Source organism: Strongylocentrotus purpuratus, unplaced genomic scaffold, assembly GCF_000002235.5.
Source record: "Strongylocentrotus purpuratus isolate Spur 01 unplaced genomic scaffold, Spur_5.0 spur5_scaffold_8, whole genome shotgun sequence".
Taxonomy (NCBI): Eukaryota; Metazoa; Echinodermata; class Echinoidea; order Camarodonta; family Strongylocentrotidae; genus Strongylocentrotus; species Strongylocentrotus purpuratus.
Genome location: NW_022145614.1, coordinates 25,375,195 through 25,396,493, shown reverse-complemented (window position 1 = coordinate 25,396,493; position 21,299 = coordinate 25,375,195). Strand labels below are relative to the sequence as shown.

General features: G+C 38.9%; 2 protein-coding genes across 2 annotated transcripts in view; both read right to left on the bottom strand.

Moving 5' to 3' along the window:
• LOC588045 (importin-4) overlaps positions 1 to 8,620 on the bottom strand; it is a 20,036-nt gene extending 11,416 nt beyond the window's left edge. Inside the window, exons 1-9 of the mRNA XM_030975299.1 lie at positions 8,515 to 8,620; positions 6,770 to 6,849; positions 5,573 to 5,722; positions 4,168 to 4,331; positions 3,002 to 3,252; positions 2,152 to 2,256; positions 1,558 to 1,683; positions 827 to 950; positions 152 to 263 (exon numbers count right to left, since the gene is read on the bottom strand). Coding sequence (XP_030831159.1) covers positions 152 to 263; positions 827 to 950; positions 1,558 to 1,683; positions 2,152 to 2,256; positions 3,002 to 3,252; positions 4,168 to 4,331; positions 5,573 to 5,698 — 1,008 coding nt within the window. The 5' untranslated portion in view covers positions 5,699 to 5,722; positions 6,770 to 6,849; positions 8,515 to 8,620. The remainder of the gene's footprint in view (positions 1 to 151; positions 264 to 826; positions 951 to 1,557; positions 1,684 to 2,151; positions 2,257 to 3,001; positions 3,253 to 4,167; positions 4,332 to 5,572; positions 5,723 to 6,769; positions 6,850 to 8,514) is intronic.
• LOC763467 (importin-4) lies at positions 8,503 to 21,255 on the bottom strand. Its single transcript, XM_030976114.1, has 8 exons — positions 21,056 to 21,255; positions 16,037 to 16,123; positions 13,292 to 13,368; positions 12,621 to 12,662; positions 10,702 to 10,834; positions 9,746 to 9,882; positions 9,254 to 9,296; positions 8,503 to 8,682 (listed from the first exon to the last, which is right to left on the bottom strand). Exons 1-8 carry the CDS (start codon positions 21,119 to 21,121, stop codon positions 8,503 to 8,505), a joined length of 765 nt encoding a protein of 254 aa, XP_030831974.1. The 5' UTR covers positions 21,122 to 21,255.
• Positions 21,256 to 21,299: the final 44 nt, after the last annotated feature.

Here is a 21,299-nt window from a genome sequence, read left to right as displayed (position 1 = left end):
TTAATTGAGAGCTGAGTTCATGAGATAGACACCTGTCAGTGACCTCCCAAGGTGGTCTAATCCCTCCTATCCACACTAGTACAGACAGCCTTTAATACGAGCAACACTCTTGAGCAAATGGTCTATGCAAGAGAAAGTGATACCCACTTACCACGACACCATCTGTAGATCTTAACGAGTCTAACATGAGTTGGGTGATAGCAGGGAGATGGTTGGACATGCTCTCTTCTAGGACCGATGCGATGGACGCAAACAGATTATACCTGCAGAAGTACACGGACGACAAGAAACAAATTTCCAAAGAGTGATCTAGACCAGTAGAATAGTTTACTGTGTGACATTACTGCATCACTCCAAAGATGATTTTGCCACTGCTAGACGGTGACAGGCAAGTTCTCAAAATCTGCATATACTTCCTAATCCTTTATGAGTTGATTTAATTTTTCACATAAATCTTACACGCCGGTAAATTATTAGCACACTAAACTATACATCTGTAATAGCTGAGACTTCCATGTGTCAGCAAGGTAATAACAAGAATATGGAAACCTTCAGAAAAGCACAGCTTACTCAAAGATTACTGCAAGTTTCATAATACACTATCTCGCAAACTGGTTACCCTTTATTATGTATGAATAAGTATGTGCCTTTAATCCATGGCAACATAAATCTGATCAAAATTCAATCATAAAAAAACATTAATATAAATTTATGATTTTTATCTCTATCAGGGCTGAGGTTCAGTGAATTGCTGGTACTGTACATTCTACAAACAACTCCTGCACACAAATCTATTCTCAAGTGGCCCGTCTATGAGTATACCTACGTGCATCTTCTAAGATCAGGGTCGTTGACCTCATCGATGAGTTTTAGACCAAGTAGAATACACTCCTCTGTTAAGGGCATGAAGTTCTCTTTACCAATCTTCCTTGCTAGAACACCCAAGGTGTCTGAAAAATGTCAAATAACATGGGATGGGATGAAAGACAGTGTTACTCATCTGATACTGTACAATCTGTAATCTGTAATCAGGGGGGTGTTTCACAAAGATACTATGTCGAACTTAACTCTAAGTTGGACTTAAACAAAGTATTTTAGACTTTTCATAAATTCCACATAAAGAACATGAAATCTCATTAATATTAGAAAAGAAGAAAGATTTGAATCAACATTTTATGCCTTTTAAAATAACTTTAACAAAATATTTTTTCAAAGATGCTAACAGCTTTCCATAATTTTTAAGTCCAACTTAGAGATAAGTTCAACTTAGGATCTTTGTGAAGCACCCCCCTGAGCTGTAAGTGTGACTGTACTGAGCTCTGAAAGTTACTATAGTTCAACATTGAAGGAAACCTTACCCCAGACATAACTTCAGTTATTCTGAGAGATCTACAGTGGTTTTGCCCATTAATCTACATGTTTCCCCACCAAAGTGAATGAAGAAAGATATTCTTGGCATAATGTACAGTTTCTAAATTATGATCAAATATCAACTGTTTATTAGATGGGGCCCAGGGGTAGTCTTGAAGTCATCAAAGCAAAGAGTAGAAAACCCACCTATTGATTGTATCTGTAGGATGAGTGAGTCTCCAGAGTGGACATTGGTTAGGTAATGCTTCAGCTGCTCCATGATGGGATGGAAGAAGGGCAGCATGTGTTCAGACGCAGCATTCCCAGCAGCACCTACATGTACGTACCACACAAGAAAAACTTGCAATCAGGATAATGTGAATGATCCATTGACAATATTATTTTCTCTACAGCACCTATATGTATATACCACAGCAGGAAAAATGTGCAATCGGGCAATGTGAATGATCCATTGACATTATTAATTTCCCTGCAGCACCTACACGTTTATACCACAGCAGAAATAAAACGTGCAAGCAGGACAAAATTGACCCGGGTTCGAAACCAAGTCGATGCGCTAGTGCCCTTTGGTAAGGCATTAATCCTCATTACCAGGTCCCTCGGAGAGGACCTAAAGCCGTTGGCCGTCTGGTTGTTTACTTTTTACATTTTTACATTTTTTGCATTTATGCTTTCTTAGCAGTCATGTAAAATAACCACCAATAACCAACCAATAACCAAATAGTAGAATGCAAGTTATGCTTATGAATACTTTATATAACACATGGATGAATAGCTTACCAATAGCACTGATGGCTAATTCAGTGATGTGGACATCTTGTGCGTTCTGCAGCATTGTTAGTAGGTGCCCCATTAGGGTAGGTAAATAGGGAACAAGTTCTGTGCCTGAATGGTGAAGAGAAAAAAAAAATTAAACTAACCAATAAAGGCTTAAAACTACCGGTAATTCAATTAACGTAATCAAGGGACAGGCTACATATCTTGCTATGACGGCAAGAAAGAATGGGTGTAGACACTCATGTATGATGATACAAATAATACACAGCAGTGAGGGCATTAGTAAGAATCACCCGCACGGGGTACCTTTGGAACAGTCTAACACGCCCGAGGCAATAGCAGAGGGTGTTTGGACTGTTTTGGAGGTACCGAGTGGGGGTAATTTTACTGATGCCTGAACAAAATGATGTGTATTATTTGTTTTATGAGATTATTTTTTGTTGTTATATAAAATGATGTTTTATAACATGATTTTGATAATGGCCGGTCATTATCTAAATTACGCGTTAGACAAAATAAAACCTAGTTACGTGTACGCTTTCAACCAATCATTTAATAAGGAACCACGTCATCATCTTATAAAAGCCATTGGCCGTCACCATCCTCAGTTAACAATAGACCGGTACACGTATGAATTTTTTATAACTGTGTAGTGCGATTTGAGCAAACTTTCGGATATTAAAGAATAAAGCTGGGCAAAAAGATGCATCATATAATGTGACAATATTAAAGAATTATCAGTTCTTTTTCTCTTCTTTTCATGTCAGACATCTGCAATAGCTAGAGGGTTACAATTAAGCAATAACCATGAGAAACAAGAGTGGCAAAACGGCACAGAAAACCACATTCTTACCTAGATTCTCACAGAACATCTCTAGTGCGTAGTATATCCTGGTGATGCCCTTGGGCCTCTGCTCGGCATTCTGGGAAGTCGTCAGAGCGAGATAACCGAAGAGAAGAGGGAGGAGCTGGTTGTGGTAGCGCGATATCTCCGGCTGGAGATGCTCTGAGAATTGACCTAGTGCAAACAGGCCTGCGTTGTAGACGACAGGTCGGGGGTCACGGATGCCATTACAGATGCTTTCTAGGAACTGTTCAAGGTGCCTAAACAGGGGGTTACAGATAGAACAGAGATGTCAAATGATAGTTTCATATTATATACCTCACTTAAGAAATCTAGCCATCTGATTGGTCGAATTTGGAGTCATGATTTTAGCCATTCCCGTAAAGAAACAAAAAATGCCAATACTAGTTAGTAGTCCAAGAGTGAGATCCCTCAAAATTCTGTTTAGCATGAAAATAGTAAAATTTTGCTGCGATACCCATTGGTTTGTGAGAGCGCGGACACCATACAGTGCTTTTTGTCTGCGATTCCCAAATGATTGGAACTTTCAGTCATTTTTCAATCAAAGACTACAGACAGTGTCTCAGATTTTCTGTGATGTTTTAACCAGTCTTTACTCAGTAAAAGGATAAGGTAAGAATTCTTGATAGATATTTGTTTCAATTCGGCATACAAAAGACATATCGACTGCTTTAATATTCGAGGTCTGGCTGCTTTAAATGCCCTCAGGAACTAGCACGTCCTGCCATGACCCCTCGGCCCGCTGCCCACCCAGGCGCGCCTCAGGGTCATGGCCAGGAGGTGCGTGCATTCCCTTGAGCATATAAAACAGCCAGGCCTCTCAAAGCAGTCGATATCTCTATACCATTACAGATGTTTCAGATGTCTACATACAACCATTAGACTGCAACCTCGTCACATTTTTCACAATAACACCCCCTTAAAAACATCTAGCTATGGAGTAATTGTTTGAGGTTGTGTGAGGGAAAGGGGGGGGGGGGGCGTCACAAGTAGATTGTCTGCCTAGAAATCACTTCCACAACATCAACCAAACAGCAGCCTGAAGTTTAACTTCATTCCTTCAAACAAGAAGAATTCACTTCTTCTGATAACAAGCACATTATTCGCCTAAAACAGGTGAATTAGATTATAATTGAAGATTTGCAGACACTTACTTTTTACAAACATAATCTGCACATCCCTCTGCCAGGACAGCTAGACTCACCAGTCCAGCCTTTTTCTGATACGGGTCTTCACTCTCCAGGGCGGGCTGTACCAGCTGCAGCAGGTGGGGGACTAGCTTATCTGGCGGGAGGTGCAATGCCATGGTGTCTAAGACCTACAAAATTGACAGGCAAGGTACATAGAGTGATGAGGAGGCGCGATAGCTCAGTCGGTAGAGCAGTGGTCTCGTAATCCGGTGACCCAGGTTTCAAAACCAAGGCGATGTGCTAGAGCCCTTTAGTAAGGCATTAATCCTCATTACCAGGTCACTCGGAGAGGACCTGAAGCCGATGGGCCTCTGGTTGCTTACTAACAAGCATATACAGGTATGCTTTCTTAGCAGTCCGGTAAAATAACCACCACTAAACAAACATCATGTTAGGACAGAGTAAAACATTATGTCATGGTCTAGTGGATACGTATTTGGACTGTGGATCACAAGGTTCACAGTTCGAGTCTTGCCGCGGCACTACTGTCCTTCGGCAATAAATTCATTTACATTTTCCACTCTCCACCCAGGTGTTAAATGGGTACCAGTAGGAAGAAATTCCTTGAATACTGTGAACACCGATATCGGTAGCCTAGCAGGGCTGCTGTAGTATTGGAGCGCCCTGAGCACCTTGTATGGTGAATATGTGCACTAATTATATCAACTATCAATATTATTATTGTGTGGGTGTCATGGCCTAGTGGATAAGGTACCGGAAATAAACTGCATCAAGTCCCAGCGGCAGTAATAAAGCCACTCGCAACCTACATGTAGGTGAGGTTAGTGGGTACCTTGTAGGAAGAAATACATTGAACGGTTCCAGCACCTTAGAGCAGCTGGGCCAAAGCAAGGGTAATATATGAAGGAGTACTTTAGGCATTCCCGAATACATGCATATATAACAAATGAGCTGTAACTATTATCATTAAAATTATAAACGTCATCCTCATCCTCATCATCATCATCATCACCATCATCTTCATCATCATCATTATCACCATCATCATCTTCTTCATGACATCATCATCATCAATATCATCATCATCATAATTATGTTAATTATCATCATCATCATAATCATCATCATAATCATCATCGTCATCATCGTCGTCATCTTCATCAACGTCGTCATCATCATCATCATCATCATCATCATCATCATAATCATCATCATCGTCATCATCGTCGTCATCGTCATCAACGTCATCATCTTCATCACCACCATAATCATCATCATCATCATCATCATCATCATCATCATCATCATCTTCATCACCACCATAATCATCATCATCATCATCATCATCATCATCATCATCATCATCATCATCGTCATCATCATCATTATCATCATCATAAGATTTTACCTGTGCAGCATATGATGATGGTGAAGAAGACTCTACCTCCTCCCCATTGTCATCCTCTTCTTCCTCTTCCTCTTCCCGCGAAGAGGGCGCACACATGATCGGGAAAAGAATGTTCAAAATAGGCATCACCAGTTTGTTCTTCAAGATAGTCTGAAAACAGATATTAAAAAGAAGGAAATTACCCTCTGGCTCAAGATCGCAGTGAAAATGCACTCGGATATGGGCATGTAAACAGTTCCTTCCATACACTGCCCAGGGGAACTCTCAGACATACAGTCACTGCATTTACGCTTCAACTTTACTTGATGACATTAGCCTTTTCCGATTTGAATTTCATAAATTCTGCTACGTGAATAACAAAATAAATGAATTGGAGGTTGAGATATTGATATTTCTAATTGAGATGACGTATACATAGCGACAGATGGCATTTCAATATATTTTAATTCCAACGTTGTCAAAGATTTGTTGCCAAATTATTACTCTAACTAATTTCAATCTTTCTTTGTGTTTCGTACTAATATGACCAAGAAATTCTGTATTTTCAGCAAATAATCAATTTTTTTTCTTGGGATTACAAACGTGGCGGTTATCAAACAATTATCTGCAAGGTGTCACTTTTGCTTCTTGGTCACAAGTTCCCATACATAATTCTGTGTCGGTTAAAAAATTGCACCCTCTCGATTGTTCATTAAAATAATGGCAAAGAGCCATTGTGGAAAAAGAAGTTGTTGTTTTTTTTACCCGAGAGAGATAATTTGCTGCTTTTTCTGAAAGACCATACTGTTCCTCTAAAGTATCATTATTTGTTTCTTGTATGTGCTCTTTATTCAAATCTTATCAATCATCCATCAATTTGGAATTTAGAAAAGAAAAACGTCTCTTGAGTTCAAGGCACGTTTTTTTGTTGTTGCCATGAATAACAAAACATTCAACAAGTATGAAGGTTCATGTTTCAACTTTCATAAGAATGTGATAATAATGTTTTTCCAAACTGTCATGGCATGATTCATCCTTTGTGGTGATACATGCACATTCAAGTGACCCAAGGGGGCTAACTTTCCTCTCATCCCCAAACCACACTTTCAAACATGACAAAGGATGAAAGTGGGTTATCATGCCAGGGAAACAATGGCACTGGCAAATGAGCTTGGTGGGAGAGGGGCGCTAACAAGAGCGATGGGGGGTGACACATACCTTCTTTTTTAACTTTGTTAACCAGCTGATGAAAGACAGGGCCTTGACGCGGGCGTTGTTGCCAAGGCTTCCGTTACTGGCTACCTAACAAAAGGAGGGGGTTTTTGGTGGGTGAAATGGGGTGGGGTTGGGTAGGGCTGGGGCGGGGGGGGGGGGGGGGGGGGGGGCGGAGGAGAGGAAGACGGGGGGGGGGATAATCGATTGTGAGTTGTATAGATCACAATAACAGGATAGAGGAGGAAAAGGAGAGAGAGAAGTGGGAGAGGGAAGAGATACATGAATTATGTGGATCTTAAAACAAGGGTGGGTGGGGAGAGGTGGGAAAGGGGGAAAGGGGGAGAGGGGGGAGAGGGGGAGAGGGGGAGAGGGGGGAAAGGGAGGAGAAGGGTTAAGAGGGAAGAGGGGAATAGACGAGAGTTGTGTATATCACAAAAACAAGTTTGGATAGGGTGAAGGAGAAGGGGGAAAGAAGAGTGTTGTGAGTTGTGTGGATTACAATAACAGAGTAGGGGTGAGAAGAAGGTGGGGCGGGATAAGAGGGGGAAGGATGAGAGTCATGAGTGAGTTATGTAAATTGCAATAACAAGGTGGAGGAAGGAGGAGAGGGAAAGGGGGAGGAGAGAGGGAGAGAGAAGGGAGAGACATGAGTGAGTTATGTAAATTGCAATAACAGTGGAGGAAGAAGGAGGGGAAGGGGAGGAGAGAGGGAGAGAGAAGAGAGACATGAGTGAGTTGTATGGATCACAATAACAGGAAGGCAGAATTATTACGAGCATAATGAGTTCCAGCTGTAGTGTCATTTCTGCCATTTCCGCACTCACGTTACGCTCATGCGTATGTTGGGGAGACAAAGGAACCAGGGAAATATGATCACATTGTTTTTCACATTGAAGATTTAGTAATGCATTAAAGAGACTACAACCAATTGTTCCTAATACGTATTCCATTCTATAATAAATTATACTACTAAAATCGTTAAAAGAGAAAAAATTAATACACAATAGTATCATGAATGGCACAAATTCTATTGCAATGGACTGACTTCTATCGATATATTTGTTTGGCCTTCCTGTGGTTCATAAATTTCTAGTAAGTTTCTGGGAAATCTTGAGGTACTGTAAGTCAATTCAAATTTAGGTATAATGAAGAAAGAAGTTTGCATTATTTCATTAGGGTGTATATTCAGTCAAAATAAATCTGTCTTTTTGAGAATACCATCCAGATTTGCAAAACATAGCTTGTTAATGATTGAAATGTGTTCTCAAGCATTTTACAGGCAGGCTTCAACGTAAAACAGTCATAGAGATATTTGAAGGAATGTACACACAAAATTAAAGATAAAGTTGAGTTCTGGTCATGCGATTGCATTGTGAAAGAAACGGTGTGAAATCGATCAGAAAAGGCTGATCATCTAGCATATACGTATTGGTGTGTACTGCAAGGTTATAGAATAATCAAAATGATAAGAAATTTGGCCCAGTCTTGGTAAAGTTACAAGCGCTGTACACATAAATATGTATATGGGACTACAAGAACATGTGGTATAGAAATCTGTCCCGATTTGTATGCTGCTACATGCCATATTTAGAATATTAAGGCATTTGAAGAGCCATGCTTTTCAGAGAACATTTTTTATCTGATGTTCTTCCACACTTTCACAATAATGATATTCACATCTTCCCAGAACTCAACCTTCTCTTTAATTTATTCTACGAATGGCTTATATTGGTAGTTCAAGGACTCACTTGACAGCAAAACTCGAGGACACTTTTGAGATGGGGTACGATGATGGAGACCTCGCACTCGACCAGCTCATCAAAGACCTCCATGGCCTCGCATCCCTGGTCTTCATCTCTGACCAGCAGCTGACCGATGACTGCTAACACCTTGGGGATGAGTGGTCTGAACAGGGGCTGCAGGGGAAGTGATAAAAGCAGTGAGATTTGCAGGTCCTGTTCACATTTAAAAGATAATTCCTTCATAGCTAAATCATTGGTTCCAAACAAACAATCATTCAGCATCAATGAAGTTTACTAGCAAAAGCTTTTGTGAACAGGGGCTGCAGGGGAAATGATAAATGCAGTGCGATTAGCAGGTCCGTTCACATTCAAAAGATAAACCCTTCATAGCTAAATCATTGATTCCAAACAATCGTTCAGCATCAAAGAAGTTTAATAGCAAAAACTTTTGTGAAAGAGTAATATAATGGGCAATGGCATTGCTCATGAACTGCTTGCTAGTCTCTAACATTCGCTGACCTTGACTATGACAATGTGAACAGATGAATATATTAATTAAAAACATTGTAAAACAAGCATTTGAAGAAATGTCATAAACATTACTCAATCCTTGAATGTGCAAGTTTCTATTTAATAAGATCAAGTACAAAATAATGAGTTATTTAATACCATTTGGCATTTATGTTGTGTTCTTTTTACACCTTATGGATAATTGACATAAGCAAAGTAAACATTAAGAACTTACTATTTCATCTGTGCCTGTATAGTGAACCAGAGCTGTCATTGTTCTGTGATGGATAGTAAACAATTTAAAAAAGAAGATGATACCCAACTACAATTAATAAAGTAAAACCTAGAAGAAGAAAAAAAAAATGTATACACATATGAGGTCATCCTTCTAAAAGTCATTGGACGAAGAGCACATTAAAGTCAAATGAGTCACCTTCAAGCATATCACAACAGAACACATAGATAAAGAGTTTTTTTAATTTTTAATGTTCATTTTTTTTCAAATTCCCTAAATACTCAATATCACTTGCATGTAGAAGACCTTTGCAATCATCATTATTTCTCCCATGTTTAAAAATAAAAATAAATTAACGTTGTTTTTAACGTTACCCTGCAAATGCTGGGAGCTATACAGTTTACACATATCTAGAGGAACAACATAAAAAGTGAAAATCTGTATTAAAGGGATAAGTTATAAATCAATTAAACAAAATGAAGGATTACTTACTTGACTGCATAGAATGGCACATTCTTACTCTGTGTGTCTTGGAGCATGGTATCAAACATGTGGAAGAGTCCCTTGTAGAAAGGTCGTAAGTGGTTGGCAGATGTACTCACAATACAGCTCAGAAGAAGGACAGAAAGCTAGAATTGAAGGAAAATATTAACTCAACAATTAGACCTTGATGGTGATTCCAATAATAATAATAGTAACATTTGTATAGCGCTTACTGGTAACACTTTTATTTCTAAGCACTTTACTTCCATTACCCAACACTAGCCGAGCTACCCTCTAATAGGGCGCTCTGGCATGGAGGAATTTCTCCCTGCCGGGTTCCCAATTACATCACCTGGGTGGAGAGAGGCAAATATAGATCAATGTCTTGCCAAAAGACAGTAGTGCCGCAGTGGGATTTGAACCGCGAACCATGTGATGTATGGTGATGTCTGGTGATGTATCCACTATACCATGAAAACTGTATCAATCAATCCTAAAATGAATAACCCTTTCAGTCAAGTACACCTTCCTTGAAGTTTGTTAACTCGTTGACTACTGAATTTTCTAATTCCCATAGCCTCCATACAGGGACCACCTGGATCTGTACGTGTTTTAAAGAAGAATAGCCATTTATATGCAGACTACGATGCTGATCTTTCATACCAGAACAGCAAAAAAATGTTTCAAATTCTCCACAATCAAGCTTCCTCACATTCTTAAGTACACAATGTTAGACCTTGTTTCCTTCTTGCAAACATACAAACAAAGATGATACAAGAGAACATTTTCATCTGGGTCGATGACAGGATAAGTGCTTTGTAATTGTTAAATCTTTGTTTCTGTTTTTACTTTAAATCTTTGACATGCAATGGCTCTTTTTCTAACAACTACCTGTCTGAATTAGAGGCTAGATGGTTCTTGCTCTTAAAATATCAGTAATCTATTTATAATATATATATGCGTACCTCTCTCTGTTGTGGATTGGGGTTGGCGGCACCCTCCTGTATATACTGTAGGATCTCCGGCCATTTCTGATCAGCAAGCTCATAGCGAGCAATGGCCGCTGCTAGCTGAGCCACGCTGTTACGAACAACTCTCCTAAAATAAAAAAAAAAGCCCATGTTCATTAAAAATGAACTTACTGGTGCACCTTTATGAACTTGTGTTAAGGTGGCCCCAACGGCTCTAGGACACTTACCCCCTGGACATCCATCCCCCGGATAACCACCCCCAGTCAACTACCACCTAGGGCAACCACCCTCCAGGATGACTACCCCCTGGGACAACTACCCCCCCCCCCCCCAGAACAACTACCCCCTACAACAACCATCCTCTAGGACAACTACCCCTTAGTTCTAGGGGGTAGTTGTCCGGGGGGTGTAGTTGTCCCGGGGGTAGTCGTCCTAGAGGGTGGTTGCCCTCGGGGGTAATTGTTCTAGGGGGTAGTTGTCCTAGGGGGTAGTTGACTGGGGGTGGTTATCCGGGGGGTGGATGTCGAGGGGGTAGGTGTCCGTATACGGGCCCAACATAACATTTCAAGTTTCGCCCATTCACTGCACCCCTCTGTTCAGTCAACTCATTTTCAAACAATAAAAGAAATAATAAACAAAAGCAGGCAAGAATAGGGACTTTCAGATTCGCACGAAGACAACGTGGATTGCTACGATCGACGTCCTTTAAATGCACTGCCTGGAATGGGCGTCATACGTATCAGCCCACGCAAATTTAAAAGTCCCTAATACCAGTGAGTGAAGTCACTCTGGTTTAAAATTATTTCTCATAAAAGTGAAGCATCCTGGTACACTGACAATGCAATACTTAGTAGGCCATTTTCGAAATGTAATCAAATTTAATGCACAATCTTTGTTAAGTGCCTCGTTACAAATCAAATCATTCACCTGTTTTCAATAGTCAGAATGCAAATTGCATACATAACGAGTAGTTACATGCTATAATGTTTGTCCTACCTGGCAACAATGAATGCATGAAATGCGCATAATTATTCATAAAAGGTGAATGAAATAATCTGTAACATGGCACTTAATAAAGCTTTATGCATTGAATCTGATTACATAACGAAATGGTCTATTTTGAACGATTGAGTCATAGCGGCCATGCTTAATTAAATGAGCATGGTACAGTAAGCAGCTGTACATTACACTGTCAAAAGAAAGACAACATAAGGATCTCAATTTTAATCTGAAACACGTCAGAAAGGCTTCTGATTCTGTTAACAAACTTTAGGCTGGAGATACAGTCTATCCATGTATGGTTTGCAAAGGATTAGCACTTAGTCTCACCCCCCCCCCCCCTTCATACATTTCTTCTTCTACGACATACATGAAAGACAATCTTCCCTACCCTTCACTTCCTCCTACTTCATCTCAATACCTATCGCAACAATTCTTCATTTTAATCTTTGAACAAATGTAATTTAAACTATGAGGAAATACAGACACTTGTACAATGTACGTATGACAACTACTCTCAAAGTTTAAACCAAACCCCACCCCAATAATCTTGTGAATCATTTTGTATCGTTGTTCACTAGGTTTCTAGAGGCGTCACATCTTGGACCACATTTTATGTTTCCGCCTCAAAGTTGGGTTCCAAGAATCATACGTGGGACCTTTACTTAAAGTTCAAGTATGAAACTGTGCATCGAGAGAAAATGTTAAAGGCATTCTGAAACATTTACAATATTCATTTTAAAAATCCGTTTATATCTGCATTGTGCGGCCTTTCAAAATTACATTCAGAAATTAAATTTTTCATACAGCTTTTGGACATCTTTGAGTCACATTAATTCACTGAAAATCCTCAGATCTCTAGTTATATGTTAATTCTTTATTCTATATCATTTTATAGAATATTTTATACTTACTCAGTTTCATGTTGCAAAACTTGCAATGAAATTAGTTTCAGGCTGAAAAGCAAACAAAAACAACCTATGTGAATCAAAGAAAGGTGTTTCATTACTGAACATAAAGATTAAAGAATGTCAATTTTTCCAGCAATAATATATAACAAATCTTTTCATATTCCACTTTAATCACATTAAAAGACATTGCATACAGACATTTTCTTGAAATACTACATCTTCAATATACCTTTTTTAATTTTCTACTACTAAAGCCATCTTTCTTCCTTAATACTGAATTCATAATCATTTTTCTTCCCAATTTTCATTTGTGAAAAAATACTATCTCAAGGAAAAAGAGGGTAGCTGCCAAATACACTGTATATGCATACCAGTAGTTATTCATACATTGAATTTGAATTAATCAAATCATGTTTCCTTTAAAAAAAGCAATTTTGAAATTCATCTAGGTGTAGTTTTCAGTAAATGGAACTAAGGAATGAAAGATTGATTATTAAACCTTTCAAGGAAACTCTCCATATTCTATTTCTGCACTGACATCATAATACGTGATGTCATTGATCAAGTGTTAAAAGAAGAAACAAAAAACAGAACTGTAACAAAGTTTTATCTGAATGATAGATGACAGACATATCTCTGGAATGCATTTTGACTCCACAATCAGGATATCCTACCTATTGTGGAAATCTGGAGAGAATTTCTTCCATCTTCGGACCAGCCGTCTGAGTAGCACAGCTGCAAACTGTCGAACCTAGAGCCCCCATCAAAATTAAAATAAGAGGGGAGAAGGGGTAGGAGAGGATAGTCTGCATAATCAGACTCTAGTTTGACACTTAAATACAATTCCAGAATGCCTTGAACCTTGCCTAAACTTTGATCGTCTCTGGTTGTGTTAACAGCAGCTATGTAGTCTGCAAGCACAGAACCTAATTTGACACTTTATCAAAAAATCATTGTGCCTTGAGAGAAGTCTATGGTAGTCTTGTAGTGCAGACTCTCTTTTACGACTGACCAGGGTTTGTGCCTGCAAACTAGCAGCTATGCTACATGGCCTATGGAGTGCAGAAGACTATGCAGTCGACATAGTCTTACAATTCAGACACTGTTATTTCTTACGACTGACCAGGGTCTGTGCCTGCAACTAAGGGGAGGGGGAGGGGGAAACAATGTCTGTCTGATGAGTAATAGACCCACATGCATCCCATTAAACAGGCTAATTCTTTGCACTTGGCTTCTCCTGCGTTTGTAAAGGGTGATTAATGTCACTTTGATTGGTTGTCAGAAAACATTTCCATTACGGTTATGACTCAAAAACAGTACCTCTTACTTAACCAAATTTCCCCCTTTTATGTATGCTGGCACCAGACACTGTTAGTGTTAGCCATGAATAATTACAGTGGTTTCCACTTTGAATATTTTCATTCGATTGTTCCCACTTATCAAAGAAGAATTTTGCAAAATTCTCGTTATTGATGACAAAAAAACAGAACAGTCTGCAAAGACTAAAACTTTACTGACTAAAATATTGATCAAGAAAGGACATTCTGACTTTTTCAAACTATATAAAAATCATGAAATATGGAAGCTCACAAGAATAATCACATTACATAATGGATAAATAGCCCTGAATTATATACAAGTACACAAAACAACAATGTTGATACAATAATTACATCCGCATATCCATGTAGTTGTACTGTAGGTTTACAAATTAAGAAACAATCAAATTTCATTCCTCCAATACTTACAAGGTGATAATTTAGAATGTGTTTTTGGTTGGATTGCATTTTCAAATTTAACTATTGAGAAAGAGGGAAACCATGCCTGAACATCACGGTCATCATAAAAATACACAGGAAAGAGAAAAGTCTTGCAGCCTTTTCACACACAGCTAAAATTCATCGTATCTAGAGATGATTAGAATCACTCAACAGTTTTAAACATGTTTATAGACAAAATTTCCCAGTGTGAACATCGTTTATACGATGTTGGGATAGATACGAAGTCGCGATCCATACGCCCCTAAAAGCAGGCTGCAGATACGAAGTTCGTATCTAGAGAGCTTGACATTTTGTGTGTGAAAGGAAATTCGTGTTTAAACGTGTTTAAACTGGATGGAGCGTGCGCTTTGATTGACATGACATGACCTTTAATGCGCAATGGCACTACTGCGCATTTTACGAGCAGTAGTTAATCACGAAACTATTAACGATCGCAACGAAATTTCTGTGTGTGAAAGGCTCGTGATTAGTTTAAACACGTTCGAAACACGTTTATACTAGTCATGTTTATAGAATTTTAGCTGTGTGTGAAAAGGCTGTTGGAATGATCATAAAAATGGCTAAAAAACCAACATGGGTAGAGCAGTAATAAAAACTGCATACCATGAATCAAACTAATTCATCTGAACAGTTTACGACCCGCAAAATCATGTAAGCATGTCCTTTTACGACAAAAGTCCTGACGATTAGTTCAAGACAAACATCTAAGTGCAAGCCCCTGGGAGAGGACATGGCAAATGGGTCAATGTGAGGGAGAGGAAAACACTCGTTAATCAGATTCATGCGGCTGCAGTGCTCACAAACTATATGAAGTCATCAGAAATAAAGGTTTCGCATCCTGCCTGACTCGCTGGGCTCAGACGGCTTAAAGGCAGAATCAGGGATGTGTAGAGATTTCAAATCAATACTACACATTGAAGTGCGTAAAAGGGGATTTGCCCCTGAATACTGCCTAGTATATTCATTTTTTGGTAATGTACTTCAACATGATCTTCCAGAAATTGTTGAACAACCCCAAATCTTCATTTTGTGAAATATTGAGAGAAATATGGGTAAACTTGTCTATCCACCATGAGGCAAGGGGAGGGAATGAGGTGTATCTAGGCTTGCACCCCAAAGTATTCTGCCAACTAAAGTCCAAGCTTGAGCATGCCCTCCCCATATTGTACATATGAATTAACATTTTGGTCCACATGTACTAAGAGTAATCATCATAAAATTTCTTAGCAAAGTAAAGGTCTTCACTACAAACCACTGATTCAGGTTTCGTGGATCAGTCTTTTGACTTTTATAATCACATTGATCGGTTTTGATCGAGAAATAGCAGCTACAAATCAAAAGAATCAATATCATTGTTAATAGAGGACCTACAAATGTATGTGGAGGAAAGTTGGTATATTCAGGACAGTTGTAGGACTACTAGTTTTAGGAATCACGTTTCCCTTGTTCTGCTACATGTATGGATCAGTGCTACAGTGTACCTTTAAATGACTGGCAGGCATGGCAGCCGAATGTAACATGAAAGATTAATGTTTTCCCTTTAAATCGAGGCGAGTATCTCCCGTCTATTAGTCTTGCGGGCAAGACAGGAAGAATGGCGGAAGGAAAGGAGAAGGTTAGTGGAGGGCTAACTGATACCTGTGGGTTTGGGGAAGTTGTAAGAACAGAACATAGCTCTGGCACAACTCCAGGGTTCTTCAGGGCTTGCTTCAGTTCATCAGTGCCCTGCAGTGAAGGAAGGAATATGAGGAGGGGGGAGGAAGAGAACGAGGAGAAGGAGGAGGAGGAGGAGGAGGAGGAGGAGGAGGAGGAGGAGGAGGAAGAGGAGGAGGGGAACAGGAGGAAAAGAGGAGGAAAAGGAGGAGAAAATAAGAAGAGGGGGAGAAGATGATAGGAAAATGTTACATGTAGGAGAAGAGAAGGGAGGAGAGAAGGGGGAGGGGGATGGGGAGGAGAGGAGGGGAGAGGAGGAGAGGAGGGGAGAGGAGGAGAGGAGGGGAGAGAAGGAGAGGAGGAGAGGAGGGGAGAGGAGGAGAGGAGAGGAGTAGAGGAGGGGAGGAGAGGAGGGGAGGAGAGGAGGGGAGGAGGAGAGCATGAGATGATGGGGAGGAGAGGAGGGGAGGAGAGGAGGGGGAGGTGAAGAGGGGGAGGAGAAGAGGGGGAGGGGAGGAGAAGAAGGGGAGGGAGGAGAAGAGGGGGGGAGAAGAGGGGGAGGAGAAGAGGGGGAGGAAAAGAGGGGGAGGGGAGGAGAAGAAGGGGAGGGAGGAGAAGAGGGGAGGAGGAGGAGAAGGACAAGGAAGAGGAAAAAGAGAATAGGAAAGGAACACCAAAAGGACAGGAGAGGGGGAGAAGAGAAGAGAGGAGAGTCGGGGAAAATGAGGATGAAAAGAGGAAGAGTAGAAGACAAAAGAGGGTGGGGGGAGAAAAAAAAGGAATTGAAATAGGGTTACAGAAAGAAAGGGAAAAGAGAATGAAAAATAGAAGAGCAGAGAAAGAAGTGAGAGGGATACAATGTAAGGTGAGAATACAAAAGGGTGAGAATAAAAGAGGGAAGAGTAGGAGGGAGGACAGGGAGAAGAAAACATGATAGAAAATTAAGATGAAGGAAGATGTAGGATGAGGGACAGAAATGATAAAGAAAGATAAAAGGAGAAAGAGATAGATGGAGAGAAAGAAGAATGGAGCAAGAGCAAGAGAAAAGGAAAATAGCAAGAAAGAAGAGGAAGTGAGGAAGGATGAAATAGAGAAAAGGGCAGAAGAGAAAGAAAATGAGAGGAAGAGCAGAGGGATTGATAAAGAAAGTGAAAAACATGGAAAATTAAAGAGAGAGGTTGAAAGGGGAAATGTAAAGGGAGAAATTGAACAAATAATGAAAATGAGCAATTGATGGAAAGAAGAAAAAAAGTAAATTATTAAGGTAAGAAAAGGGAGGTGAAGGAACAAAAGTGGGGTAAAAAAAATTGAACAAAATGTGATGGAGAAGCAAAATCAATATTGTAACTAGAAAGATGAAACTACCAAAACAATGGGGAAAAAACATTAGATGATAAGAATTACTCCAGAACACAAACTAGGTTGCTTATTCGGGAACACCAAATGGGATTCTTATGAATAATGAAACTATTTACACACTTCAGCAATTACCTATTTGGAAAATGTTTTCAGCACATTACAAATCAAAAACCTTTAACAGAGGACTCAACATTCCTGATGTAATATTGTCCTTGTTTCCCCGAAAATCCAGATTAGTAAAATGAAGGAAAAACAAAGGCAAAAATAAATAAGTCAAAAGCTCAAAATATTTTCACATACCCTTACACCGTGTTTTTCAACATAAAATCTATACAGCAGTTAACAAGTGTAAACACAATTAAATAGATAAATAGAACCCACTCCCAAAGCAAAAGGCATATTCTAACCCTTAATGCATGATAATGTATGTCTAGCTTTTCAGAACCAATTCTTTTGTATTCGACATGCAAGATGTGCTACGGCCATAAAGTGCATGTACTTTAATGATTAAACACAAGACTTATCTGAAAAGTATTCAATTTCATGAAAGCAAATGAGAAAATATGATAATAAAAAATTAAAAAATGTACACAACATATTGAACATAATGGTGAAATCATATGAGATATTGATGAAAGGTTTGGAGATAAGAGGATAAAGAAACAAATTTAAAAGAAAGGATGAATTAAATCTCTAGTCCGAGTTTGAGAGACGATATGACTGATTTTTTTGTCACTTTCTTTTGTAAAGCATTTTACGACAGGACCTAAATGAAAGATCTTTCTTTCCATGGCATTATGATAAAAACTAATAATAACTGGTTTATATAGTGTCTTTTCTAGAAGATACAAGATACTCTCAACAATGTACACCATACTACACTTACACCTGTATACATCTCCTGTATTTGGCAATTCCAGTCATCATCATCATCATCATTATAATTATGAACATCTTATTTCTCATAATCCTCCTCCTCCTCCTTATCAGTTTCTTATCATCATCATCATTACAATCACCATCACCATCAACATTTTCATCATCATCTTCATCATCATCATCATCATCATCATCATCATCATCATCATCATCATCATCATCATCATCATCATCATCATCAGTTTCATCATCATCATCAACTCAACTCCTCTTCCTCCTTCTCATCATCAGTTTCATCATCATCATCAACTCAACTCCTCTTCCTCCTTCTCATCATGATTTCATCATCACCAGTGTCATTCCCATGATTATCATCATCAGACAGAATTCTTCAATAAAACTGACAATCATCAACTTTCGTTTGTAGATTAGAGGTGGTCATTTTTGTCAGACGTAGTTTCGGCAGAACAACTTGCCATATCAGACACTTTACCAAGGTAAGTCAAATTTTTTTTATTTCGCTAGTCAGACTAATAATATAGATAACTAGATGGAACTTCGACTGCGTGCAGTCGAAAATGATGCCTCCGTCATAGAGCAATTACAAACCAAAACAGAAGAAATTTTCAAATTCAAGTTTCATTGCAATCCATTAAAGGGAAAGTCCACCCCCAAAATAAGTTTGTTTCGATAGAGGCAGAATAATAAGAAAATCAGGTGAGTGAAAGTTTGAGCAAATTCTGAATGAAAATAAGAAAGTTATGAATTATTGAAGTTGTGATCAATCAAATACAAATTGGCAACTCTGTGACTTATTATACGAGCTCTCCTTCATTTGCTTTGTGCATAATATTCCATAAAATCATGTTTTCTTCGTTATTGATGACAGAATATATATTTGTTCCTTGCAGGGGGAGTATAGAAACATATTTGCAATTATTATATTTAGGGTGCATGTATGGTTGAAATTTTTCTTGAGGGAAAATGAAAATTTTAGATTTTTTTAGTACTGAGCGAATGGAAGTTGAGCTCGCATGATACGTCATAGAGTTGCCAATTTGTGTTTGATTGATCACAACTTAAAAAATCCTAACTTCCTTATTTTTAATCGGAATTTGCTCAAACTTTCACTGACTTGTTTCTCTCATTTTTCTACTCCTATTAAAACTAACTTAATTTCAGGGTGGACTTCCCCTTTAACAGGTTCTCAGAATATCGTGAATACAAGTAATTTCTCATATACATATACGACCCTTTGATCTTTGACCTCATGACCCTAAAATGTACTCAGTTCATTGGCTCTGCAAGATGTCCTGAGTTAAATAGTAATCCATCTGTCAGTTCTAATAAGAATGTATTCACAAGCTATTTTTGCATACATAATGAGCCCATGACATTTGACCTTTGACCTCATGACCCAAGAATCTACTCAATTCATTGGCTCTGCAAGATACATACATGATCTAAGTTTGGCAGGAATCCATCAATCTGTTCTGATAATGCGATCACAAGATATTTTTGCATACATAATGAGCCACATGACCTTTGACCTTGACCTCATGACCCCAAAATCTAATCAGTTCATCGGCTCTGCAAGTAACATACATGACCTAAGTTTGGCAGGAATCCATCAATCAGTTCTTGAGATAACTCGATCACGAGCTGTTTTTGCATACATAATGAGCCCTGTGACCTTTGACCTCGTGACCCCAAAATCTAATCAGTTCATCGGCTCTGCAAGATACCTACATGACCAAAGTTTTGCAGGAATCCATCAATTGGTTCTTGAGATAATGCGATCACGAGCTGTTTTTGCATACATAATGAGCCCTGTGACCTTTGACCTGATGACCCCATAATCTAATCAGTTCATCGGCTCTGCAAGATACATACATGACCAAAGTTTGGTAGGTAATCCATCCATCAATTCTTCAGATAACGCGATCACGAGAACGGGATGTACGGACGGACGTACGTACATGTACGGACGGACGGACGGCAACCCGAAAACATAATGCCTCCGGCTACTTCGTAACGGAGGCATAAAAATAATAATATTATATGGATGGCTTTGTTTTTGTGTGATACAAGAATATATTGCTGTCGCTAAGACAATTTTGGACTTGTCTTTAACTCGTCCAATATTGTCATAGCTCAAGCAATATATTCTTGTATCACACTCAAAACCATCTAATATTATATAAGGATCTAGATCTAAACTCTAAAGTAATAATATGATTGAAAATTCAAGCAAGCAAGATTGTAAATATAAATAGGTCTATGGTCTAGATCTATGTCAGATCCTCAATTAAGAAAGCATATTTGTTCAGTTTTGTTGCGGCCTTGCCTTCTTTGCCATTGGTACCGGTAAGTGAAATACAGACACAGACTTCATCAAATATCAATTAGAAATGTAGACTAGACCATTTTCATTTTACTCTAATCTCTATAAACATTTTGTTTACATTATTTATAATTTATCCCCCCAAAATTGGGCAAAAAAGACAACAATACAAAAATTCATATTTCATGCAAATTGTTCAAAACCATCACCATCAATGATCAAACATTACAGAAAACAATCATAGTATTCATCAACCATCATTATTTTCACAACAGTAACAACAGGCAAAAAAAAAAAACTTTCTCACCAAGTCAGTCAGCCACCATTCACCATCACACATTCACAACATTCGGCCAGGCCAGGCAGAGCAGTCCACGATCTTCATGGCAAATTTTGTTGAAGTTTAGAAATGTGAACCTTACCTGTTGTATTACCACATTGTCAGGCACCAGGAGTTTCAGCAGAATTTGCTCAAGCGCTGAAGACATGTTTCCAGGTATATAAAATCTCCCTCCTGATCCCTGAACTTGAAACACCGCGAACAGACACAATAATGACAGAAATTACCTCCTTCTTCTTCACCCTCCCACCGGAGACTGCTAAGATTCACAAAATGATATAAACGTGGAGTATCGTGTAGACTCTTTCTATGTAAATCGGGGAAAA

Coding starts and splice junctions, on each gene's coding strand:
- LOC763467 (XM_030976114.1), bottom strand. CDS start 21,121: ATGTCTTCAGCGCTTGAGCAAATTCTGCTGAAACTCCTGGTGCCTGAC. Junction 10,835..12,620: donor GTTTTGCAACATGAAACTGA/GTAAGTATAAAA, acceptor TTTTTATTTTAG/GAGAGTTGTTCGTAACAGCG. Junction 8,683..9,253: donor ATACAGGCACAGATGAAATA/GTAAGTTCTTAA, acceptor CTTCCCCTGCAG/CCCCTGTTCAGACCACTCAT.